The 27,770-nt window shown below is 40.0% G+C and overlaps 1 protein-coding gene across 8 annotated transcripts in view; it reads right to left on the reverse strand.

Annotated features, from left to right (window-relative positions):
• The window catches only part of mgaa (MAX dimerization protein MGA a), a 111,932-nt gene that overhangs the window by 39,473 nt on the left and 44,689 nt on the right, over positions 1–27,770 (reverse strand). For all 8 annotated transcript variants that reach the window (XM_059953614.1, XM_059953639.1, XM_059953631.1 and 5 more), the window contains 7 exons: positions 27,406–27,522; positions 25,672–26,231; positions 20,638–20,956; positions 15,073–15,245; positions 7,290–7,421; positions 1,587–1,665; positions 157–794 (listed from right to left, as the gene is read on the reverse strand). In XM_059953614.1, the coding sequence (XP_059809597.1) occupies positions 157–794; positions 1,587–1,665; positions 7,290–7,421; positions 15,073–15,245; positions 20,638–20,956; positions 25,672–26,231; positions 27,406–27,522 (2,018 nt within the window). The remainder of the gene's footprint in view (positions 1–156; positions 795–1,586; positions 1,666–7,289; positions 7,422–15,072; positions 15,246–20,637; positions 20,957–25,671; positions 26,232–27,405; positions 27,523–27,770) is intronic.

The following is a 27,770-nucleotide window of genomic DNA, read 5'->3' on the forward strand; positions in this document are numbered from 1 at the left end:
TTAGAAGTTCTATTTTACTTATTTTTTATTTTACTTGAATACAAATCAGTTCAGCACAACATTCATTACCAACTTCAAGAGCATTAAGATGAAAATAAAACATTGGTCTTGACAACAATGCTATATCTCATGAAAAAAAACTAAACTGCTCAATACCTGCATCAAACCATTTTTCCGAGCAGTTGTATCAGAAGCAGCCTTCTGCTGGCTAGCCACTGTCGAGCCTAATTGAATTATGGTTATCTCCTTGCTCCCCAAAGTACTGTTGGCAGGTATTCGTAATTTTTCTTTTGGTGCAATTGGTCTTAAGTCAGTCAGCTTCAGTCCAGAAGATTTGGAAGCAGTTTGAACAGATGTATTGCAACCCGAGTTTTTGACATCTTCCTCTTTATCAGCAGGCTGAGTAATCTTTACTATAGAACTAGAAATGTGTGTATTTCCAGGTGGAGCATCTAGACCTTTTCCACGATTTGAAGCAATTTCAACAAGGAAATTGCCAATTCGTATTTTCTCCGAAATTCCCTTATTAGCAGTATATCGAGCAAGAACTTCAAGAATATTTGTGCGTTCTGATTCCCAGTTACAATCCGAAATAATCTCAATGAGTTTGGATGTATTTTTTATCTGCCCTGTTGATGGTGGTTCTTTTGGATCAAAGCAGGAACTTTCTCCTTGAGGACTGTTACAGCGTAAAGGTGAATCTGTCTTCTCTTTTGTCTTCCATTCGCACTTCTGAACACCATTCGGTGATGTTGAGCTGTCCTCCAAACCATCCATTTTCTCAGGATCTGATTCTAGACAAGACAAAGAAAAGTGAATTTTTTGTGAAGAATTGTTCACAAGGCTTGGGGTATGCATATAAAACACCTTGCAAAATAGTTACCATCTTTATATAAAAGGCTAAATAATGAAGATACAAGACACCATAGATGCTGAAATCTGAAGCAACACATCTACTGGTCAAGCAGTATCTAAAGGAGGAATTTTTTTGATGAAACCCTCATCAACCTGAAATGTCAAAGAATTTCAAAGAATCAAAGGTTCGACAGTGAGAAACTTCTATTTATAACCATAGTTAAATAGTTATGCTGTGAGATAACTTTGACACCCAAATACTTGTGGATTCTACCTTATCAGTTAAATGACTCATAAAAGGTTTAATGCTGTGTTGGATTCAAGGAAAGACTTGGCCTGTTGCAGTGGTTTACAACACATTATCCTTAATGTCCATCTTCCAAATCACTTAAGGAAAAGGTACAAGGTACATTGCATTTCAGAGCTTCATTCATAACGAAGCAGGGCAGCATACAAGCACAGGTCAGAAAACACAAGGTATCTCTCACTATTCGACAGTCAAGCTTGCATTGATGGTCTGTAGATCCAAGTGCTGAGAGATTCCGTTAGAATGCCAAGATGTAAGTAACTTTGTGGAAAGTCTACTCAACTGATGAGAGTAAACTGGAAACAAATGCCTAAGCATACTTACTAAATTGATAAGCCTGTAGTGCCAAATGATATGGTACAAACTGCTGACATACAAGATGCGTATCAAAATGCAGGCAAGTTATTTAAATGAAAATTCTTACCTTTGCTGGGTTTACAGTCACTGCAGCACTTTAACTTGCATGCTGCAACTGCCGAATTGTTATCTACTTTACTGTTTCCCTATAAAACAGGAAAAGCACTCATGAATAATTATTCTTCAGGAGTTTATCTAGTGACAAGAATTTCCAATGTTTAAACAAAAAGATAAAACTATAAATTTAAACAAATTATTAATTTAAACAAGATTCTATCTTGCTATTGACACAACCTAGTCTGGTTATGCTAAAACCATTTAATTTCCCATAGCATTACTTACGAACTGCACATCATTTTACAATATGGTATTTGTATTTGCATTTACAGATGCTTCAGACAAACCATGGGTCAATAGGCACATTCTCAGAAAGTTAATACCTTCAAACCCTATTACAAGGGCCTCAGCAAAAATTCTAGTACAGCATTAAATGAGGCCACTATCTTTTAATATAGATTATCAGCCCAATTTTCCAAAGACATTTGTAAAAATTTAGAGGTCAGTTAGTTGCACTTCTCCCTTAATGACAAGAAAAGCCATTTTTCCTGATTACGAAGTAATTGGGAGATCAGTTTCAATGAAGATGTTATGACAGGTCTTTTAGTTTTGTTTTCTTTTTCTGCCTTTAGCAGATAGAATCTAATTATCTCAATGCCTGACCACATATTCTTCTTATCATTTCCATTCTCATTTTCTTTCTCTCATTCATTCATTCATTCTGAGAATTATGTGCTGCTGAGAATTAGGGAAGTTAAAATTTTCAAGTACCCAAGCCAATAATTGCCATCACAACGGATAATAATAATAATAATGATGATGATGATGGCAACAGCTGCAACATGCACTAGAGAAACAAGTGATTAAAGGGCATGGCAGGCTTAGAATTTTTCTTGGGACTTGAATCTGGATCTTGAGGGGAGAAAAAAAAATCAATTTTGAAGTCAAAATCAGTTTTGTAGGGCAGAAGTAGATTGTTAGTAAACAAAGACCACAGCTATCCTCCACCACTGCTAACTACCTGTTGCAAGATTCATCTAACAATTTATCTTTTGCTATTTAACTGATCAGACTTTAGTTTTGTCCTTAGTTTCTTATTTTCTTAATTCTGATTAAATATCGATCCACAAAAACCATCTACTGCTTCTATTTGAAGTGCATTTTCCTGAATTAAAATCAAAAATATGCACTATTTTATGCTGATCTTGAAGGCAAGACCAACAGTCATTGCCCTCTTGAACTGCAACATGCCATTTGGTGAAGGCCTTCTCATGTTATTGGACGGATAATGACAGCATTTGAAGGTGGCGGCTGAAGAACACCTGGGGCTTGGTTGATTTGATTTTTTGTGGGATTAAGTCCAGACAGTGTAAAACCTTTCTTTGACTTCTGCTGGCTCAATCAGATGCTTCTTAGTAACTGTCTGGAGTTCAGCTTTTATCTATATTTGAATGTGGGCTGGAAGTTAAGGAAAGCACCAAGAGATCTTGGCAAATATCAGACTGAACTCTGATGAGCAGGTATTCAGAAAGTAAATGGTTCTTCTCAGCATTGTCGGTAACATGTTTTACCACTTTATAAGCGGTTAACATTAGAATGACAAGGCACCACTCATCTACTGTACGAGACATGAGTTTTTCCACCCTTCATTGAACAGGGAGTTCATCTTTGGCATTGAGGCTTATGCTAGAATAAGAACTTTATTGACCCATAAGGTTATAAATTGTAATAGAATGCAGTTCTGCTTCTATTCAAGTTCCTTATGGTTGTCCAATTTTGAGCTACCAGATTTGTTCCAAGGGGATTTGTAGTTATAGGAAATTCCATCGTGAGGGAAACAGACAAGAGATTCTGCGAGCCAGACAAGGATACTCCGATGGTATGTTGCCTCCCTGGTGCCAGGGTACGGGATGTCTCAGATCTGGTCCAGAGTATTCTGAGGAGAGAGAGCGAGCAGCCAGAAGTCCTGGTGCATGTTGGTACCAATGACATAGACAGAAAAAGAGAGGAGGTCCTGAAGGAAGATTACTGGGAGCTAGGAAGAAAATTGAAAAGCCAGACCTCCAGAGTAATAACCTCAGGATTACTGCCTGAGCCATGCACTAATGAAGGTAAGAATAGCAGAATTAAGCAGATGAATGTGTGGCTAAGTAACTGGTGCAGGGGACAGGGCTCCAAATTCTTGAATCATTGGGATCAATTTTGAGGGAGGTATGACTTATACAAAAACAATGGATTACACCTGAACTCAAAGGGTACCAATATCCTGGCGGGATTGTTTAAAATAACTGTTAGGGAGGGTTTAAACTAAGTTGGCAGGGGGAAGAAAACCAGGGTGTTAGGGTCGAAGAAGAGGAAAATAGAAATAAGTCAAAGATACTGTGCAGCCAAGATGGCAAGAAGGACGGGCAGGTGAATAGACAGGATAATTTGCTGTGCGATAGAAATATAGCAAAATCGGTAACAGGTACTGATTTAAATGTAAATGCACGCAGCATTACTAATAAAGTGGATGACCTTAATGTACAGGTTAAAAGACATGACATTGTGGCCATCACCGAGTCATAGCTAAATGACGGACGTGATTGGGAGCTGAATGTCCAAGGATACACAGTGTATAGGAAAGATAGGAAGGTAGGTAAAAGGGGTGGAGTGGCCCTGATGGTAAGCAACGATATCAAATCACTAGAAAGAAGGGACATAGGATCAGAAGAGGAAGAATCCCTATCAGTCCAGTTAAGAAATGGCAAGGGTAAAAAGACACTAATAGCAGTTATATACAGGCCTCCAAACAGCAGCTGGGATGTGGACTACAAATTGCTGCTGGAAATAGAAAAAGTGTGTCAGAAGTAAAATGTCAAGATAATTATGGGGGATTTTAATATGAAAGTGGATTGGGAAAGTCAGGAAGGTACTGGATCTCAGGAGAGGGAGTTTGTAGAATGCCTACAGGATGGCTTTTTGGAGCAGCTTGTCCATAAGCCCATCAGGGGATCGTCTGTTTTGGATTGGATGCTGTGTAATGAACCTGAGACGATTAGGGAGCTAGAGGTAATGGAACCCCTTCGAAGTAGTGATCATAATATAATTGAGCTCAGTTTCAAATTTGAAAAGGAGAAGCTGTATCAGGTATATTGATATATCAGTGGAACAAAGGAAATTACAGTGGTTGAGAGAGGAACTGGTCCAAGTTGATTGGAAAAATAAGCTAGATGGAGGGACAGTTGAGCAGAATTGGATGAAATTCCTACAAGAAATAAGGAAAGTGCAGGAAAAATATATTCCAAGAAAAATGAAAATCATGAATGAAAAATGACACAAATGTGGCTAATGAGAGAGGTTAAGGCTAAAATAAAAGCAAAAGAGACGGCGTACAAGGAAACAAAAATTAGTGGGAAAACTGAGGACTGGACTACTTTTAAAAACTTACAGAAGTAAACTAAGAAAGTCATTAGGAAAGAAAAGATGAATTATGAAAGGAAGTTGGCAATTAACATAAAAAAGGATACTAAGAGTTCTTTTTAAATATATGAAGAGTAAAAGAGTGACATGGGTAGATTTAGGACCGATTGAAAATGATGCTGGAGAAATTATAATGGGTAACAAAGAGATGGCAGAGGAACTAAATGAGCATTTTGCAACAGTCTTCACAGTGGAAGACATTAGCAACATACCTGATAAGCCAGAGGTCTCAGGGAATAGAATTAGGTACAGTCAAGATTACTAGAGAAAAAATGCTTGGGAAGCTAGATGGACTAAGGATAGATAAGTCTCCCGGACCGGATGAAGTGCATCCACGGGTTCTGAAGGAGGTGGCTTTGGAGATTGTGGAGGCATTGGAAATGATATTCCAGGAATCAACAGACTCTGGCATGGTTCCGGAGGACTGGAAGGTCGCAAATGTAGTTTCGCTGTTTAAGAAAGGAGGGAGGCAGCAGAAAGAAAATTACAGACCTATTAGTCTGGCATTGGTAGTTGGAAAGTTACTGGAGTCGATCCTCAAGGACGAGGTTATGAAATACCTCGAGGTGTGTGACATGATAGGCCCAAGCCAGCATGGTTTCATGAAGGGATGATCCTGCCTAACCAACCTATTGGAATTTTTTGAGGTTATCGCAAAATATGGTTGACAAGGGAGAGGCTGTGGACGTTGTGTATTTGGATTTTCAAAAGGCCTTTGACAAGGTGCCGCATAAGAGCCTGCTTATTAAGATGGGAGCCCACGGAATTACAGGAAAGATATTGGAATGGGTGGAGCATTGGCTGATAGGTAGAAAGCAAAGGGTGGGAATAAAGGGATCCTATTCTGGTTAGTTGCCGGTTATTAGTGGTGTTCCGCAGGGATCGTTGTTGGGGCTGCTTCTTTTTACACTATATTATCGATGATTCAGATTATGGATTAAATGGTTTCTTGGCTAAGTTTGTGGATGACACCAAGATAGGTGGAGGAGCAGAAAGTGTTGAAGAAACGGAAAGAGAGACTTGGTCAGTTTAGGAGAGTTGGCAAAGAAATGGCACATGTTGAGAAATGTACGGTTGTACATTTTGGAAGAAGGAATAATTGGGCAGATTATTAATTAGATGGGGAGAAAATTCATAAATTGGAAGTGCAAAGGGACTTGGGGGTCCTCATGCAGGATACCCTAAAGGTTAACCGCCAGGTTGGATAGGCAGTAAGGAAAGCAAATACAATGTTGGCATTCATTTCAAGAGGAATAGTGTATAAGAGTAAGGAGGTGTTGATGAGGCTCTATGGGGCACTGGTGAGACCCCATTTGGAATACTGTGTGCAGTTTTGGGCCCCCTATCTTAGAAGGGATGTACTGATGTTGGAGAGAGTTCAGAGAAGATTTACGAGGATGATTCCTGAAATGCAGGGGCTAACATATAAGGAATGTTTGCCGGCTCTCGGACTGTATTCATTAGAGTATAGAAGAATGAGAGGGGATCTCATAGAAACATTTCGAATGTTGAAAGAGTTGGACAGAGTGGATGTGGAAAGGCTGTTTCCCTTGGTGGGTGAGTCCAGGACAAGAGGCCACAGTCTTAGAATTAGAGGGTACCCATTTGAAACAGATGAGGAGAACTTTTTTTAGCCAGAGGGTCACGGATTTATGGAATTCATTGCTACATACAGCTGTGGAGGCCCAATCATTGAGGGTGTTTAAGGAGGAGATTGATAGGCATCTAATTAGTCAGGGTATCAAGGGATATGGGGGAAAAAACCGGAAATTGGGACTAGATGGGAGAATAGTTTAGCTCATGGTGGAGTGGTGGAGCAGACTTGATGGGCCGAATGGCCTACTTCTGCTCCTTTGTCTTGTGATTGTGATCTTGTAGTGTCCCAGAAACTATATCTTCTGGCACTACATTACCAAGCAGGTCAAATATCTTCACAGCACCTATAGTCAAGTTTTTGTAATCTCATAAATTTATAAGTTTTAAAAATTCATGATTCACTTCCTCTAAACTATGATTGTTACACGTAGTAAAAATACAGCAAGGCCTTTTACTTGTGTGCCATCCTGTCAGATCATGCCATACACAAGTACATTGAGGTAACCAGAAAAACAGAATGCAAAGCTACAGAGAAGGTACAGAGCAGATAACTCAGAAAATGCACCAACCACTTAACTTCTGTTGTCTGGTCATCTTCCCACATGAATCCAGGTAAACTCACAAACAACTAAAAATACTTTATAGCTTACTGTACCTCTTTACAGCATTGTGTAGGACTGCAAGTGCAGGTTAATGACTTCCCAGCATCCTTGCGTTCAAAGACACGAACACGTGCACAGGTCATCATACTCTCAAAATACCAGTACACAGGACCCTTCTCATCAACCTCGAATAAGGATAAAAACAAGAAAGACAAGATTAAAGGAAGCTTTCCTGGACAATGACATGCATATTTCAATAGGCATTATTTACATGAACAGTTATCTCCTGTGTAACATTTCATGACATATTTTTATATTTTAATAACTGCAAATAACCAAGCAAATTGCTGGAGGTGAGTTACTATATCAGGAAGCCAAATTGTAATAATTTGAGACACAGGTGCCCCCCCGCTTTATGAATGTTCGCTTTTACAAAAGACCTACATTAATAATCTGTTTTCGCATTACAAAGAGGATTTTCGCTTTTACAAACATTTTTCCCATATAAATTAACATTTCTTCGCTTTACGCCATTTCAGCTTAAAAAAAGTTTCATACAAACGCTCTATCTTTGTAAAAGGCGGGGGGAGAAAAACACCTGTACAGCACGGAAAAGGCTCTTGCAGCACTTTAGTTGTAAAGCCTTGCAACCCCCAATTTAATCATAGGCCTAATCACAGGAATATTTACAATGACCAATTAACCTATCACGTCTTTGGACTGTGGGAGGAAACTGGAGTACCCAGAGGAAACCCGCACGGTTATCGGGAGAGCATACAAACTCCTTACAGGCAGCAGCAGGATTTGAACCTAGGTCACCTGCTCTGTAAAGCGTTGTGCTAACTACTATACTATCATGCCGCCCTAATGGAATTACGTAACAACTATAATCAATGTTTGTTATCCATGGTATAATGTTGCGGTGTTTACCTTTAAGCAGCAACACTGCTTTGGCCTTCAAAAGGGATAAACAAGGTTTTATGCATACTATTTCTAAGAAGCATTGTAAGATATTTGTAAAGTTATTTAGAGCTGCTGCAAAGCATCTTACTAAATTTAGACAAAATATTTACTGAAAGGGATCTGATGAGCCAATATGGGTTCATAAAGTGGAGGTCAATCTGGTGTTCTCTGAGACTTAAAGGTGCAGATGTAACATACTAGAATTCCAGTACTTTGACATACATACTGCTAAAGATTTGTGCTGAAAATGACAAAAGCCAGGAATCAGTGCTGGCTAATATATAGAATCCAATATGATGTCATTAGTCTAGGACAGGGGTGTCAAACTCATTTTAGGTCAGGGGCCGGATTGGGCAAAATGCAGCTTCATGCGGGCTAGATCAGTCGGGCACGTGCGAACGCAGCTTTCACTGCCTCCGTTTTTTCAGCCTGTTCTCATGTGTCTCAATCTCTGCTATAACTACAAAGTGTTTCACTTCACAAATTCCATTTCTTATGAAGAAGACTGCTGAGCAAGCATTATTTTTATGATTGGTATTAACTTACAATCATAGGCTTCATATCGCCTGGCCATTAATAATTAAAATAATAGATCTATCTAAAATGATCTCGCGGGCCGGATATAATTGTACTCCGGGCCGGATATGGCCCGCGGGCCTTGAGTTTGACACCTATGGTCTAGGAGATGGTGATCCATTAGATCTTAAAGAGAACTGCTTTAAGATTTCTTTTGTTTGATAAACACTGGATAAACAGGGGGCTCTATGGGGAGAGAAGCTAACTACGATTCAAATCACCAAGGAAATGGTACTTGATAAATTAATGGGACTGAAGGTGGATAAATCCCCTGGACCAGATGGCTTGCATCCTAGGGTCTCAAGGGAAGTGGCGGTCGGGATTGTGGATGCATTAGTGATAATTTTTCAAAACTCGCTGGACTGGGCAATGGTCCCAGTAGATTGGAAAAATGCTAATGTAACTCCTTTATTTAAAAAGGGCAATAGACAGAAGGCTGGGAATTATAGGCCAGTTAGCCTAACATCTGTGGTTGGCAAAATGTTGGAATCGATAATTAAGGAAACAGTAACAGGGCATTTGGATAAACATAGCTTAATAGGACAAAGTCAGCATGGCTATACAAAAGGGAAGTCATGTTTGACAAATTTGTTGGGAGTTCTTTGAGGACATAACATATAGGGTAGATAAAGGGGAACCAGTGGATGTGGTGTATTTGGATTTCCAAAAGGCATTTGACAAGGTGCCACACCAAAGATTATTACTTAAGGTAAAAAATCATGGGATTGGGGATAATATTCTGGCATGGGTGGAGGATTGGCTTTCTAACAGAAAACAGAGAGTTGGGATAAATGGCTTATTCTCAGACTGGCAGTTGGTGACTAGTGGTGTTCCGCAGGGGTCGGTGTTGGGACCCCAACTCTTTACAATCTATATTAATGATTTGGAGAAAGGGACTAAGTGCAACGTATCGAAGTTTGCTGATGACACAAAGATGGGAGGGAGTGTAATGAATGCGGAGGACGTTGAAACCCTGCAGGGGGACATAGATAGGCTGAGTGATTGGGCAGACATTTGGCAGATGAAATATAATACTGACAAGTGTGAGGTCTTGCACTTTGACAGGAAAAATAATAGAGCAAGTTATTATCTAAATCAGGGGTCGGCAACCCGCGGCTCCGGAGCCGCATGCAGCTCTTTCATCTCTGTGCTGCGGCTCCCTGTGGTTTGTTAGTTTTTGAAATGTAATTCGAAATTTGAAGATTATGGTGATTTTGTACAATCTAAAAACGTTGTGGAGACCCCATTTCCTGGCACATCCGAACCGGCTCACAATTACCCACCGTTCTGGCTAAGGGAGATAGCCTACGGGGGTTTATGAGTACGTGTCTTTTGGAGCATCCGTGCCCACGGGGACGGGTTGAGGGAGGCTTTAAAGCAAGGCTGTTTAGTTCGAATAAAGTTACCTTTAACTGCAGTGTCTTTATTTTAGCGCTGCGTGTAGCACACCGCTACAACGTGTTTTTTATCGCTATTAATATACATCACCACTGCCAATGCCTGACACCCGCCAGTGCGCACCTTCTTTTAATTCTTCGATCCAAGGTAGGCTAACTATGGAGTAACCTTCAACCCAATGTCTTTTTTTCGGAGTTCAAAATGTTTTTGTTGCATGCAGAAATGTAATTTTGTTTTCTCTGCAGGAGTTCATCAATTTCATAAATGCAACACATTGTAGTTTGTTTATACATAGCATAAAGGCAAAAAAAAACCGTTGTATGCAGTGTTATTTCATTTTAAATGTCAAACGGGTTTTGTGGCTCCCAGTGTTTTCTTTTCTGTGGGAAATGGGTCCATATTGGCTCTTTCAGTGGTAAACGTTGCCGACCCCTGATCTAAATGGAGAGAAACTGGAAAGTGCTTCTGTGCAAAGGGATCTGGGGGTCCTGGTGCAGGCAAAAAGTTAGTATGCAAGTGCAGCAGGTGGTCAAGAAGGCCAATGGAATGCTGGCTTTTATTGCTAGGGGGATGGAGTATAAGAACAGGGAGGTCTTACTGCAGTTGTACCGGGTATTGGTGAGACCACACCTGGAGTACTGCGTGCAGTTCTGGTGTCCATATTTAAGAAAGGACATACTGGCTCTCGAGGCAGTGCAGAGAAGGTTCACTAGGTTAATTCCAGGGATGGGTGGGTTGATGTATGATGAGAGGTTGAGTAGATTGGGACTCTACTCATTGGAGTTCCGAAGAATGAGAGGCGATCTTATTGAAACATATAAGATTGTGAAGGGGCTTGATCGGGTGGATGCGGGGAGAATGTTCCCAATGATGGGTGAAACTAGGACTAGGGGGCATAATCTTAAAATAAGGGGATGCTGTTCCAGGGCTGAGATGAGGAGAAATTTCTTCACTCAGAGGGTAGTGTGGCTGTGGAATTTACTGCCCCAGAGAGCTGTGGAAGCTACTACACTCAATAAATTCAAAACGGAGATAGACATTTTCCTCGATAAAAATGGCATTAGGGGATACGGTGAGCGAGCAGGTAAGTGGACATGAGGCTAGGTTTAGTTCAGCCATGTGATCTCCTGGGCCAGTTTTCGATAGCCTGGATGGGTCGGAGTGAATTTTCCAGATTTTTTCTCCTCAATTGGCAAATCGGTTCGCCCCCACCCCCCCAGGTGATCACATGGGTTTGGGTGGGATGAAAAATAAAATAAAATGGGCGGCATGGTGCCCTGTTGGTTGGCACTGTTGCCTTGTGGGATTCGGTGATATCTAGAGTTAAGATTGGATCAGCCATGATCTTGTTGAATGGCGGAGCAGGCTTGAGGGGCCGATTGGCCTACTCCTGCTCCTATCTCTTATGTTCTTATGATATATTGTACTGTGATCTGGAGCCAAGAGTCACTTACAGCCCAAATCTTTGATAATACTATTAAATAAAAGGCAGTGAACTGCAGATCCAAAAATGAATACCTGAATATTCTTGGGAATAGAGCAGAAATGTCACAGATGAAATCTAACCAAGTACTAAATAGATGCATTACAAACCTAAACAGACATTGTCAGGAGCTGGAGCTGAAAACTACATACAGCTCCTTCTCAGTTTGCTTTATTACTAGCTGTATTTTGTGCAAACTAATCTATAATACTAGGGAACTGTCTTAGGCACCCTAGATTTTATTACACAAATTTTGTTTTAGATTTTTTTTGGATTTTGAATTAGTGTGACAGTTAAAAGAGCGAATTTTAAATTTTCAAACAATCATTTTCCAAAAAAATCTAAACGGTGTATTTTTTGTATTTTGTAAAAGAAAGTAATATATTAAGTAATATAAACCTCGATTACTTGCAGGTATATAGGACAGTGCATGATTAACCAAAGATAACAAACAGGATGCTAAAGATCAATGACATAATAATTTGAATGAACCAAACTGATTAACTGAAACAGAAACAGATGTAGAAGGAATCAAACTGGCCAAATTACAACCAAACTAACCAACCAACCAAACTAATATCTGAGGGTGTGGCAAATGCAACAGTTTAATCTTCAAATCATCGATTCTTACAACATGGTAAGAGTGAGCATAGTAACAAAACACAAGGTCATCCTGCATCAACGAGGTCTCTCCACAGCAGAAATTTTGTGGCAGGTAGGAGTTTCAAGATGTGCTTGCTGTCCAAGCTCTTCTGAAGAAGCACAAAAAAACGGGAAAAGTTGAGGACCAGGAATGCAGTGGTCAGCCACGGAAACTGAGCGCAGCAGACGAGAGATACATCAAAATGACATTTTTCTAAATTATACCAAGTCCGGTGGGGGTGGAATGAGAGAGACTGAGAGAATGGTGGTAGAGACAAACTGAGTGAGAGAGAGTCGGGCTAGGAAGAGAGATTGAGAGAGTGCTGGTAGAGATAGACTGAGTGAGAGTGAGTCGGCCTAGGAAGAGAGACTGAGAGAGTGCTGGTAGAGACAGATTGAGTGAGAGAGAGTCGGGCTAGGAAGAGAGACTGAGAGAGTGCTGGTAGAGATAGATTGAGTGAAAGAGAGTCGGGCTAGGAAGAGACTCTCTACAGTCTGGAGAAGTCTTGTCAGAAGTGGTCTTCATGGAGGAGTAGCTGCCAAAAAGTCATTCCTCCAAAGTGGAAGCAAAGCCAGGAGACTCGCATATGCACAGAAACAAAATGACTGGGATGCTAAACAACAGCAGCAAGTGCAATGGACTGATGAATCAAAATTTGAAATACTTGGCTCAAACAAGAGGCAACTTGTTCATAGAAGAGCTGGAGAGTGCTACCTGGATGAGTACCTGCATCCAACAGTGAAGCATGGAGAAGGTTCCTGCAGGTTTGGAGCTGCATTTCCGCAAATGGAGTTTGTGATCTGGTCAGAATTAATGGAATCCTCCATGCTGAGTACAAGCAGATTCTCATCCATCACACATACCATCCCTCCAAGTGGACCACAACTTTGTCGCTTGCGTGCCTCAATGACTCAGAGAGCAATGTTGGCTAGAGTCAGGGTTATATGCTTTGGTTCTTGGTAGGGTCACCCATGCCAAACAGGTCAAAGGGTAGAGGCCAGAAGAAGAGTGGTCCACCAGTCCTCAAGATTTGGGGGTTTTAACAACCTTGACTGGTGAAAACAAAATTGTTGTGGAAACAGCAGTGAACAATCCTTCTACATCTGAATGCAATGGTATTCTTGAGTCTCCACCCAGGACTTGCATGATTGAGTTAGTGACATGAAGAAGGAAGCCCTGACACCACCAAAAATGGAGGACCTTCACAGCTACCCTAAACACCAGTGTGTAATGGGCAGGAAAGAGATACAATACCATCAGGGAGGTGTCTGATTAGTCTCAACTTCATTCTGCAGCAGGACAATGATCCCAAACACACTGCCAAGGTCATAAAGAACTATCTTCAGCAAAACAAAAAACAATGAATTCAACAGATAGTATGGCCTCCACAGAGCCCTGATCAACATTGAGGCTGTCTGGAGTTACCTGAAGAGACAGAAACAAGCAAGGCAGCCAATGTCTGTGGAAGAACTGTGACAGGTTCTCCAAAATGCTTGGAACAACCTACCAGCTAATTTTCTTATAAAACTGCATGACAGAGTACCTAAGAGAATTGATGCAGTTTTGAAGGCAAAGGGTAGATGTACAAGATATTGATTTGATTTAGTTTTTTTGCTGAGTACTGCTCTTTAGAGTAATTTTTTCACATTTAGAAACTTATCATTTCATTATTTTTGAAAGCATCTTCGCTTTTCTGATTTTGTTTACATGTGTCTCAGACTTTTGGACAGTACTGCAGCTAATACTGTTACACAGCCTGACATATTCATGATAACTATAACAGTTTAGTCCTAATTATTCCGGCTCCTGAAAATTTCCTGATTTACCTCTTCCACAATCGAACTACCTTCACCATAAAGCCACTAGTCATGTAATTGACAAAGGTGCCCAGGAACAGGAAAGAAACTAAGTTTTGTAATGCTGCTGATACAGAATGATAAGAGTATAGCATCTGCTCATACCTGACTCTTCCAGGTTCTTTATCAGTGGTTCTTACATATGCAAGTATACCAAAGAACAGGAAAATAAGCTTCTAGGCAGCCTGTACCAGGAGATCCGCTTTCTCTCCAAATCTATAACTGGTCATTTGTTGCCATCTTTTGCCTAGAACTAATCCACACCACAGTTACCTAAGACTTGATTACTCTGCACATTCATGGCTAGTCTGCACAAATTTGAAGTTGTTCTGAAACTTCAAATCCCATATATTCATGCCTGTACTCAAAAAAACTCAAGATTCAAATCAGAAATCCTCCATTTAAAAAAGGGGTATGCTGGTTTACAAACCTTACCAGATTCAAGCCTCTCTTTATTTTATCTCCTCAGCCCTCTGTAATATCTATACTTCTACATTCTTTCTTCCAAAAAATGTTTATAATCATTCTGCCAGTGATAGCATTGGATTGCGAAATAGGGCCCCAAACTCTGGAAGTCCCTCTGTAAAACCCTATTTCTCTGACTAATTCTTTCACATTAAACACACATCAAAATCTGACTCTCTGACCAAGCTTAGGTTCATTTGCTTTCATACCTGGCCCATCATTAAGCTTTGTATAATAATATTTTCCTGGAACTTGCCTTGGATCACTTTACTCATTATAGGCTCTAAAATGGTGTATAAAACTGCAAACACTGGCAAAGGAGGCATCTTTATTCAATACGTGCTAACCAGGTTGGCTGTGAAATCTAAAAACAGAAAATAATTTGCTGAACATCAATGCCAATACTGAGTACAAACATTACAGGTACTTTTTCTTTATGATTTTCATCCTACCTCAGAGAGTTTTGGTGAACTTGCAGGAGTTGACTCTTCTGGCAATGACAGAGTTTTATCTGCATGACAAGATTCTATGTGAGGTGCAGTATAGACTGGCTCAGGGTCTACTTCTCCCTCCTCGCGAACCCACATAGGATAAGAACGTATAGGTTGTTCTCGTGCAGGAATTGCTGCAGGGAGAAGGGAAGAAAAAACGGAAGACAGTTCTTATACCCATTCTTGAGCCCAACATTAGATAGACAGATGATACTTAATTGATCACAAAGAAGAATAGTGTCAACAGTAGCATTACAATTGCTGATATGAGAAAGAATTAAAAATAAGTTACCCCAAACACTTACCCGGCTATCGGTTGACTCATTATAGAGCCTAATGGACGAAGGTAAGAATGGCCTCATATAGCATCCTTTGGAGCAGCATAGTTGTCTTAGTTTATTACTAAAAGTGCTCCTCTGTTCAGCCAAGGTGGCATGCAGAGGGTGAGAAACATTGTCCAGAATTGCCAGGATTTTCCACTGGATCCTTTGTTCTACCACAGACTCCAGTGTATCCAATTTGACTCCTGTAACAGAGCCAGCCTTTCTAATCAGTTTATTGAGCCTGTAGGCATCACCCATGTTGATGCCATTCCCCCAGCACACCACCACATAGAAGATTGTACTGGCATCAACAGACTGGTAAAATACGTGAAGGTGAGGCCTGCACATTCCAAAGGACCTTGGTCTCCTCCGAAATGACAGGTGACTCTGGCCCTTCTTGTACACAACCTCTGTGTTGGTACTTCACTCAAGTCTGTTATCCAGGTTCACTCCCAGATACCTGTAGGTCCTCGCCACATCCACGTCATCACCATCAATAGAAATAGGCTTAGTCTTTCTAAAGTCCACTACCATCTCACTAACGTTGAGCTGCAGATGATTTAGCTTGCACCATTTGACAAAAGTACTCCACCAAGACTCTGTATTAATCCTCCTGAGTTCCCTTTATACACCCAACTATTGCCCAGCTATAGGTTGACTCATTATAGAGCCTAATGGCCGAGAGTAAGAATGGTCTCATATAGTGTCATTAGAGAATTTCTTCAGATGACATTACTCAGTGTTGTATCTAAAGTCCAAGGTATACAGGTAAACAGGAAGGAAGCCAATACAGTCCCCTATGGGGCCCCACTGCTGCTTATAGCCATGTCTGACACACAGCTCTGAAGCCGCACAAACTGTGGTCTGCCAGCCGGGTAGTCCATTATCCAGGATACAATGCTAGTGCCAACCTGCATTGAACAAAACTTTTCCACCAGCAATGAAGGCTGTATGGTATTGAAGGCACTTGAGATCAAAAAACATGATCCTCACAATGTTGCCCTGCTTATCCAAATGGGGGTAGGCTCTGTTCAGCAGGCAGATGACAGCATTGTCAGCTCCAATGTACTCCTGGAAGGCAACTGCAGGGGATCAAGGGCTTATCTGACCAGGGGTTGGAAGTTAGCCAGAACCAACCTCTCTCGGGTCTTCATGATGTGTGAGGTCAGGGCCATTGGACTGTAGTCATTCAAGACTTTCAGTTGGCCCTTCTTGGGTACTGGGACCACACATGACGTTTTCCACACAGTCGGGACCCTCTCCAGGCTGAGACTCAGAATTACTATTGGGGCATAGGCCACTGGCAGCAGCTCACCAGAGCCCTCTGTCCTGGGCCAATGACTGATCAGCCCTATAGCTTCCGCTTTCACCAAATGGCTTCATATATTTTCCAGGCCAAGATCTTTTGTCTCCCAGGTCTGAAGACTTGAAGTTCTTTGGTGCTTCTATAACTCTGGGTTTTTACGGGATAGATTTGCTAGCTCCATGCACAATCCACCTCCTTTTGCAGCCAGGCTTGAGCTGTCCATGGCGGAGTTTTACACCTTTTCAGTGTTTGCTGATAAATAATGCTTGGTTGGTACAAACTCACTTTGTTTCTTAACACCACAGGTAATCAACTGGGTTTAAGGATTTTTTGGCATAACAATTAACAGTACTAATACTCATCCTACCAAGAAGAAGGACCTAAATTAAATAATATATTACAATAAACACTATAATTTTAGTTTAATATTCTACATTGGGCCTGGCTGCCTGTTGTTCCACCTCTTAAGCATATCCAAAATGCCAAAATTTATAGATTTCTATTCTTCTGGTATCTGTTTGGTATACAATAGAGTTTTCTAGTAGTCTTCCTTTCATATCTACCGTTCTTCTATATATAAGAATTAATCTACAACATATTTCAAATGCCTTGTCAGCATTGGGAATTTAAAGTTCTTCATTAATATTTTTATTTTTAACCAAAATAATGTGAAGTCCAAATGAATGCATAACATACAGTGGTATGCAAAAGTTTGGGCACCCTGGTCAAAATTTGTGATACTGTGAATAGCTGAGTAAAAGATGACCTGATTTCCAAAAGGCATAAAGTTAAAGATGACACATTCCTTTAATATTTTCAGCTAGATTTATTTCCATCTTTTACAGTTTCAAAATAACAAAAAGTAAAAGGGCCCGAAGCAAAAGCTTGGTACCTTGCATGGTCAGTACTTAGTAACACCGCCTTTGACAAGTACCACAGCTTGTAAACGCTTTCTGTAGCCAGCTAAGTCTTTCAATTCTTGTTTGGGGGTTTTACGCCCATTCTCCCTTGCAAAAGGCTTCTAGTTCTGTGAGATTCTTGCATGCACTGTTCTTTTGAGGTCTATCCACAGATCTGTGATGACGTTTAGGTCAGGGGACTGTGAGGGCTATGGCAAAACCTTCGGTTTGCGCCTCTTGAGGTAGTTCATTGTGGATTTTGAGGTGTGTTTAGGATCATCATCCTGTTGTAGAAGCCATCCTCTTTTCATCTTCAGCTTTTTTTTTAACAAACGGTGTGATGTTTGCTTCCAGAATTTGCTGGTATTTAATTGTATTCATTCTTCCCTTGACCAGTGAAATGTTCCCCATGCCGCTGGCTGCAACACAAGCCCAAAGCATGATCGATCCACCCCCGTGCTTAACAGATGGAGAGGTGTTCTTTTCATGAAATTCTGCACCCTTTTTTCACCAAACATACCTTTGTGGCCAGGAAGTTCTATTTTAACTTCATCAGTTCACAGGACTTGTTTCCAAAGTGCATCAGGCTTGTTTAGATGTTCCTTTGCAAACTTCTGACACTGAATTTTGTGGTGAGGATGCAGGAAAGGCTTTCTTCTGATCCCTCTTCCGTGAAGGTCATATCTACGTAGGTGTTTCTACACAGTAGAACAGTGCATCACCACTCCAGAGTCTGCTAAATCTTCCTGAAGGTCTTTTGCAGTCAGACAGGGGTTCTGATTTGCCTTTCTAGCAATCCTACAAGCAGCTTTCTCGGAAAGTTTTCTTGGTCTTCCAGACCTCAACTTGACCTCCACCGTTCCTGTTAACTGCCATTTCTTAATTACATTACAAACTGAGGAAACGGCTACCTGAAAACGCTTTGCTATCGTCTTCTAGCCTTCTCCTGCTTTGTTGTCATCATTTATTTTAATTTTCAGAGTGCTAGGCAGCTGCTTAGAGGAGCCCATGGCTGCTGATTGTTGGGACAAAGTTTGAGGAGTCAGGGTATTTAAAAAGCTTTGAAATTTGCATCCCTTGGCCTTTCCTAACAATGACTGTGAACATGCCATAGCCCAAACAAGCTAATTTAGGTCTGAGACCTTGGTAAAAGTTATCTGAGAGCTCAAATCTCTTGGGACACCCAAATTTTTGCATGGTGCTCCTTTCCTTTTTTTCACTCTAAAATTGTACAAAACAAAAATAATACACTAATCTTGCTTAAAATGTTGAAAAGAACATTTCATCTTTAACTTTATGACTTTTGGAGATCAGTTCATCTTCTACTCACTTAACTATTCTCAGTAACAGAAATTTTGACCAGGAGTGCCCAAACTTTTGCAGGCCACTGTACTCTAGAATAAATAGTAGAAAGGAAGAACATTAAATTATGTCTCCATCAAAGTACTAAAAAAAATCTTTGTTCTTCAAATATGGCAAGATGTTGAATGTCCACTTTGATCATAAATGACAATTTTGCAATTCATCAAAAGACCTCCAACAATTGAATGCTCTCCCTAGTAATGCACTGATGTGGCATAAAAATTTAGCGGTATGCAAGATTTAGCCACAGACTAAATGTGGTACAACATTCTTTCATACAGTGCACAGCTCACTTCCTGTTTCTCTTCCCACAGATACTGCCCCATTTGCTGAAATTTTCTTGCATTTATTTTTATTTCAGATTTCAGCATGTGCAGTTTGGTTTTATTTTCATGGCCCACTTATTCTTGGTACATAGGCATAACATAAACTTTCAGTCCTATTGAGTGCATTTCCAGGATATTCTTAACTTTGATTGCTAAACCTACTGATCAGGAATCAGTCATTTGCAATCTTGATAACCCAGTAAGTTGAAAGATTGACATTGAGGCTTCAGTCTATACGATTATGGTAAACCCCCTAGTAATGGTGGTTGCCCCTTGGCTGACAACTGGCTAAAACAGCTGACATGGTGGGGAGGGATGGAAATGTCATATTAAAGTTAATAGAGACCAAAAAAAAAACAGGCAACAAGTAGACGAGATTTAGCCAGTAAATTAAAAAGTGAAATATTGAGGCATATATTCATACCACATGTATTTCACGACTATTAACTCAAGGAGTGGTGGGGATTGGGGGGGTGGAGAGGCATTGTATCATGAAAGGGAAAAAAACTGGGTCAAGAAGACACATGCATATTTGAAAGTCTGTTATAGAAGCAACAAAAGTCTGCTCAAAAAATGCAGAAGTCTTGTTGCAACAAAGTAATTGATGAATAATCCTGCAACTGATTGAACTGGATACTGATGATTATTTCTCAGCCTTCTCCTGCTGCAAGTCAAATTTAAGACCAACTGAATGACTGCAAGGCCTCAAAATCCCATTTTATGTAATACAGTTGTGGAGCAGACTTCACTTCAAACCCTGTTGTCTCAAGAGGTGAAAACACCAATGGTTTCTTTCCACTCAATAAGCATCTAGTCTTTAAAACTAACAACTAATATGCAGACAGCTGGGTAATAAAATCCAAAATGACTACCTTTGAAAGACATCCGGGAAGCACGATTCTGGGCTTTTAGTCCAATAATCCTCTCCAGCCTAATATCCTTTTCAATGTTCTAAATGCATGGAACTTTATTAAAATAAACTGTTGTCTATTCTTATCTTGCATAATATTCTTGAACATCAAGCAAAATTTCTTTTTTGGTGGAACATACTGAACTATATCATGATACTGAAAGTATCACATGTATTGACATATTTTTGCATGTTAAGTCCACTGTAAAATGTTAAGAAAAGAATGTTTCATAGATGCAAGTAGCTTCAATCTTATTATGATAAGCGAGATTCATACAGAAAAGAACCATGTAATCTACCTGCAAATCATAAACAGACTTACATTTTCAAACTTGTTAACAAAATTACATTTTACTGGAGATAATTAATGCTGAAAAATGTTGATCCAGTTGCCACTAACCATATCGAACCATCTTCTTCCTTTTCCTCTTTTTGGCTCTTGGTTTCCAATCTTCATCTTCTGCCAATGCATCATAGAATATTAAATCTTCTCTGAGGGCTTTATTCATCTGCTTTTTACGTCTCGCAAATGACTTTAGCACCAGCACCTTCTGCTTTGGACATTTACAAGTCAGCATGCACTTTGGTTTGCGGCAATGTTTGGGCGGCTGTTTCACATGCGAGAGACTGGAACATATGCAGCCCAAACGACAGAACTCATTCTTACACATTGGCAGTTGTCTAGATACCATTTTACGTTTCCTTGATGACAGTGAACCCTAAATCATGATAGCAAAGCATGTATTAATTAATACAAAATACAGTAATAAATCTTAAGACCACAAGACATAGGAGCAGAATTAGGCTATTTGGCCCATTGAGTCTGCTCCACCATTCAATCATGGCTGATCCTTTTTTTCCCCCTTCTAAACCCCATCTATTAACTAAATTTCTTCTCATAGCAAATAGGATCATTACTATTTCTTGAAAAAAATATCAGCCTTCTGTTTTACTATTCTTTTATGAAAGATAATTTCAACAAAAGGCATGAAGTTTCATGGAGCTTTGTTCGCTGCTGCTAGGACCACAACCACCATCCCCTTTGGCTGGGCAATTGTGTAAGTCGCTGACTTTCTATGAGAATACTTAAGTAATCTATCAATGGCAAACACAATAGTTAGAGTACTTCACATTTGACCATCACTTGCAAGAATAACTTAGAAAAGATCCAACTACAAGGCTAAAAATAGCTATTGAAAAAAATTAGATATAACGATCTTCAAATTTCTCAATTATTTTGTTCTCCTTTACACTTGTGTACTGGAAATAAATTTAATACATGTTGAAACTTTGTAGTCTGACATCCTTGGGATTTGACTGGTGCTGAACCACAGAAACAGAGCCCTGATCACCTTCCTGTGAGGAGACTGTACTTTTTCTAAAGTAGAGGACATTACACGAGTTAGTAAGGGTCCTGTTCTCAAGAAGCACCAGCAACCTGAAATTCCAGTACACCAGAAAGCTGTCAGCTGAGACTGCAGTCAGTTGAAATCTTAAATGTTAACCAAGTACAGTTGTTAGTTGATTGTAGATCTTAATTAGTTTTAGAATTAGTTAACTAGCACACATATGTACTACTGATCACCCAGACATTCTCTCTTATTCCCTCTCTCATTGAGCATAAGATACAAAAGCATGACAGCACATACCACCAGACTCGAAGACAATTATCTTACTGTAATCAGATTTTTGAACAGACATACTTTAAAATGGACTTTTGACCTCACAAACTACCTCATTATGATCTTACAATTTATAGTTTGCCTACACTGCATTTTTGGGTAATATTTACATTTTATTCAGCATTGTTATTGTTTACCTTATTCTAGCTCAATACAGTGTAATAATTAGATCTCTAGAGTCATAGAGAAGTCCAGCACAGCAACAGACCCTAGTCAATGCCAAAACCATTTAAACTGTCTACTCCCATCGACCTGCACCAGGACTATAACCTCTAATATCCCTATTATCCAAACGTCTCTTAAACACTGAAACCGTGCTCACGTAGACCACTTGTGCTAGCAGCTCATTTCACACTCTCACGACCCTCTGAGCAAAGAAGTTTCCACTCATGTTCTCCTTAAACTTCTCCCTTTCATCCTTAAGCCAAGACCTCTGGTTGTAGTCCTACCCAACCTAAATGGAAAAAGCCTGCTTGCACTTACTTTATCTACACCCCTCATAATTTTGTACACATCTGTCGAACCTCCTCCAAATTCTCTACGTTATAAAGAATACAGTCCTAATCTATTCAGTCTTTCTGTATAACTCAGGTCCTCCAGTCCCAGAAATATACGTGTAAATTTTCTCTGTACTCTTTCAATCTTGGTTACATCTTTCCTGCAAGTAGGTGACCAAAACTGCACACAAAGGGGGCTTCAACAACATCTTATACAACTTCAACATAACATCCCATGTTCTGCACTCAATAAATTGATTAACAAAGGCCAATATGCCAAAAGCTTTCTTTACTAACTTATCTACCTGTAACACCACTTTCAACAAGTTATGTACCTGTATTCCCAGATCCCTTTGTTCTACCACACTCCTCAGTGCCCTACTGTTCACTGTATAAGACCGACCCTGGTTGATCCTGCAGTGCAAAATCTCACACTTATATAAACAGCATGCAAAACAAGCTTTACACAGAATCTTGGCATTCAGAGTATGAACCAATGATACTTTCATCATTGCAAAACATCCCAAGTTGCTTCTCAAGAGTGAGTGAGTGAGTGATACACACACGTATACATATAAAATATTACCATTCAAGAAATGTTAATATGGCAATTAAAATTTTTTATCAGAAAGTATTTAAGAAGTGGTTTAAAAGAGGCAAAAGACATGGGGAGATGGAGAGATTTAGCAAGCAATTCTAGAGTTTATAGCTTGGTATCCAAAGCCAACTTAACTTAGGGATTTTCATATAGCCAGAAATGGATGAGCAGTTTTCCCAGAGAGCTACATGTCATGGAGGAATTTGAAATTATAGGGAGAGGAAATTATCACAGGTCAGAAAACAACCCTACCAGTAAAAGTTTTGATGGTCTCATGTTTATGGAGCATTGAACTCAGGAAGCTTGCCATTGGAATAGTGAAGATTCTAAAATTAATAAGGCAGGGGTACTTACAGTGGTAAAGCAATATTGCAGAGATCGAAACAGCAGACTTACATCTGCCATCGATACCTTGTTGAAAGTTCACATCAAAATCAGATAAAATGAGAAACTGCAAAGGATCTGGTTCTCCCTTTGGTAATTCTCAATGAAAGGGATGGAAATGACTGCCATAGTGGAGCAGTTTGCAACGGTGTCTGAGGCAAAGTTTTCTGTCTGCTCTTGGTGAAGCAATCTGATAACGTTAGAGACAGTAAGAGTTTGTTGCAAAAGGCTAAAAAAGCAGGAAAACATTGATGCAATTCTCCTGGGTGCACTTGGGCCTGGAGTAACTAATAGTGTTTTGGTCTCCATATTTAATAAATAAAAATGTCCGTGTTCCAGTGTTAAATAAACCCACTTACAATGATTAAAGAAGAGAACTGGGTGGTGAACTAGGAAAGCAGATTGAATAAATAAAATGGTAGATGAGCAAGTAGAAATAGGAATTATATCAATTTATATTATTAGGGATAAAATACTGAGCAAACCAGGGGCTCAAGATGGACAAATTCCTAGGAACTAGTGGCCTACCTCCTGAGGCCTAAAGTGGCTGTAAAAACAGTGGGTATAATCCATCAAAATCCCCTGGATTCTGTAGACCAAGATGCCACATTTCAAGAAAGGAGAGAAGCAAAATCCACAGAACTTTAAGCTTATAGGAAAACTGCTGGAATCCATTATTGAAGGGGAAATAGAGAAAAAAATGTAAGACTATCAAGCACAGTCAACATGGTTTCAGGGAAGTAAAATTCTTTTTGACACCTTTCAGGCATGGAATCCATGGGAACTTGCCTGCCCAGATTTGGAACTGGCAGAGGGTGGTAAGAGACGGAAAGCATTTTGCCCGGAGGCAGCTGACCACTGATATTCCTCAGGAACCTGTTCTGGGGCCCGTGCTCTTTGTGGACTTGGATGGGGAAGTGAAGGCATAGAGATGTTGTGGACAGTTGCTATGGGTTACAATAGGATATTGTAACCCATAAACAAGATGCAGATTTGAGTGGAGTAGTGGCAGATGGAAATCCATTTGGAAAAGTGGGAAGTGATAAACTTTGGAAGATTTAACTTGAAGGCAGACTACAGGGTCAAGGGCAGGATTCTTAGCAGTATGGACAAACAGAGGTATACTTGGGTCCATGTCTATAGATCACTCAAAGTTGCAGCACAAGGTAATAGGGTGGTTAATTTGGCAAATGGTGTGTTGGCTCTCATTTGGGGGACTGAGTTGAAGAGATGCAAAGTAATGTTGCAGCTTTATAAAACTCTGGTTAGACCACGCTTACAATACTGTGTCATCTCATTATAGGAAGGACATGAAAGCATCAGAGAAGTTTCAAATTTACAAGGATGCTGCCTGGATTAGAGGACATGCCTTCTGAAATATGCCCAAGTGAGCTAGGATTTTTCTTTTTGGATTGACAGAGGGTGAGAGGCAATTGATAGAGGTATATTAGATTATAAGGGGTATAGATAGAGGGATAGCTAGCACATTTTTTCAGGCAAGCAATGGCCAACACTAAAAGATATGTGTTTAAGGTGAGTGGAGGAAAGCTTCGGGGAGATGCCAGCGGAAGGAGTTTTTTTTTGTTTTACACAGAGTAGTGGGTGCTCACAGCACAATGCAGAGGTGGTCGTAGAGGCTGATACAATAGAACTGACAGTTCGGCACATGAATATAAAATAAACTAGAGGGATATGGGCTGTGTAGGTGTGGAGGGTTAGATTGATCATGAAGTAGATTTATTTTATATTGACATGACATCATGGGCCAAAGGGTCCAAACTCTGCTCTACTGTTCTATGTAGCATACGGATGTATAAAGGGGAATTAATAAACATACTGTATATATTTGGATTTTCAGATGGCAACTGAAATGTTATTTCAGTTTGAAGTGAAGAGTTACCAGTTCCCTTACAAGTCTGCAGTTCTATACACTATAGGGCTATGGATGCAGCAGCATTAAACTTTTTCAAGGCTGATATAGACTACAAGGGAAATGAGAAGTAGAAGACAGGAGAGTGAGGGAGAGGACAAATATCAGATCTGACTAAGTTAATGAATCCAAAACGGGAGACTTATAGCTTAATCCTCCTCCCACATGTTATGTTTATATTGTCTCCTTATGTCCCAAATAAACATTACCTGATCTACAGTCAACAGAAAAATGTTATACAATTGTTAACTGATGAAGTCAACTTATTTGAGATGTGCATTCTCCAAGAACTTCGGTAACAAGTATCCTCACTTTTTCTTCAATGTAAGAGAAAAATCAATACCTGTGCTGTTAACAGAGTAACAAGGGATGCCTCTGCTCGCTCCTCTGTAATGTAAGTCCTTGGCTTCCCAGACCAGAGGGCACTATTCTCCAGATGCATCAACTTCATCTGTTTTTTAGATATACCAGGAAGTCTCCTGGCTGAAGAAGAGAACTGCAAACGGGAGCTTTTAGCTGGTGATTTAGCTGGTGTCGAGACCACTTTTGCACTGTTTACAGACTTCTGCGCCTTACTGGCCGAGTCATGTTCTACGATCGTCCCACTCTGCTTCTTGCTTTTGGAAACAGAGCCAGCAGGAATGGATTGTGGAGAAACTGAAGTTCGACAGGATGAGGGAGACTCTCTAGTGTTGGCTTGTGTTGCCCGGTGTTTTAAAACACTATCCAATGTACGGATGTAACTGGAACTTTTGGTAGGCATTTCATAAACAACTTTTGACATTTTGTTCACACACAGAGCAGCACGCTCTTTAATAATTTTCTCCTCATTTTCTAGATATTCATCCAATTTGTCACTTGAGAAAACAGATCGATTTTTCATGGATGCCTCTAAATTGGTGCCTGGAATAGACCCCAAAACATTAATCATCAGTTCATTGGTTATTGCATTGTCCAGACCAACTTTCATCAACTGAAGTATACTACTTAAACTCAATGCGTACCAACAATTATGGCAAGTATGTAGTTCTTTACCATGCCTACTGCTGTATTCATTTCAAGAGTACAAGAATATAAAGCACCAATGTAATAATAAGGCAATGGTCAGACTACATTTGGAATAAAGTAGCCAGTCTCGAGCCCCATGTTTAAGAAGGGATGTGCTAGCATTGGGGAGGTTCACAGGAATGAAATGCGTAATGTGTGAGGAGCATCTGATGGCTCTAGGACTGTACTTACTGGAATTCAGAAGAATGAGCATGGTATCTCATTGAAACCTACTGAATATTGTAAGTCCTAGATAGAATGGAGGTGGAGAGGGCCTTTCTAATAGTGGACAAATCTAGGAACAGAGGATATAGCCTCAGAGTAGAAGGAGATGAATGAGATGAGGGGGAAATTTTTTGGCCAGCAGATGGTGAATCTGTGGAATTCATTGCCACAGATGACTGTGGGAACAAGTCATTGGGTATATTGGAGATAGGAAGTATTTAATAAGGGTGTCAAAGGTTATGGGAAAAGGCAGGAGAATAGGTTTGAGATGTAAAATAAATCTGCCATGATCAAATGATGGAGTAGACTCAATGGGCTAAATGTCCATACTTCCTGTCTATTATTGCCATAACACACTGAGTGAAATAGCTCTGGGAAAGCTTTGTTATTGAAAAAAAATAATAAATTCAATGAATTAAAGTATAGATTACTTTCTAATTAAAGTATGGACTACTTTCTTCATGCTGTATGAATCTGCAGGTTCTCATCCCAAAGCAAGCATCAACACAACATAACAAAAGACTAAAAGCCGATGAGTAAACTTAGCAATTCCCTTTTTCCTTCAGGCTGAAATGGAGGACGACAGTTGGGAGAGAGGAGGTGAGAAATAAAAGGGGGGAAGGGTTGGAGTAGTCAGTAGCTTAGGCCTTTGCAACTCAGAACTAAAAGGAACACACTGATAGTTTTCAGATTTGTTGCCTGGGTGCTAAAGTGTTGAAATGGAGTGATCTGTCTCACCTGATTGTGAGTTAAAAGTTATCTCAAGTGCACACTGTCATTGGCAAGAAACAATTTATAACCTTACTTGCTTCAACCTGCTTGGAGGGTGAAGACTCTGACTGTTGTGCAAGCTTGTGCTTCCAGCCCTTCAGCTTCGTGAAGTCATTTGTTTTTCCTGTTCTTGAAACAAAGGAAACTTCTTCTGCAGAATATTCACACATTTAAATAAAGTTAAAGATTTACTGGAATTGGACAACAATTTCAATTCTTAAAATTGTTCATCAGTAATAATGACTCATAAAACTGAAAGACAGGGAAATGTAATGTTTAAAACTAAAGCTTTATGGCAAAATAATGTACTAGCTATTTAAAAACCTGGCTTAGAACCACTGCTGTTAAGCCAAGCAGTTCTGAAAGAAGCACATTCTTCCTGAAAATGTGGCTGAGGAG

The sequence above is a fragment of the Hypanus sabinus genome, chromosome 2 (genome assembly GCF_030144855.1).
Source record: "Hypanus sabinus isolate sHypSab1 chromosome 2, sHypSab1.hap1, whole genome shotgun sequence".
In the NCBI taxonomy this organism is placed as follows: Eukaryota; Metazoa; Chordata; class Chondrichthyes; order Myliobatiformes; family Dasyatidae; genus Hypanus; species Hypanus sabinus.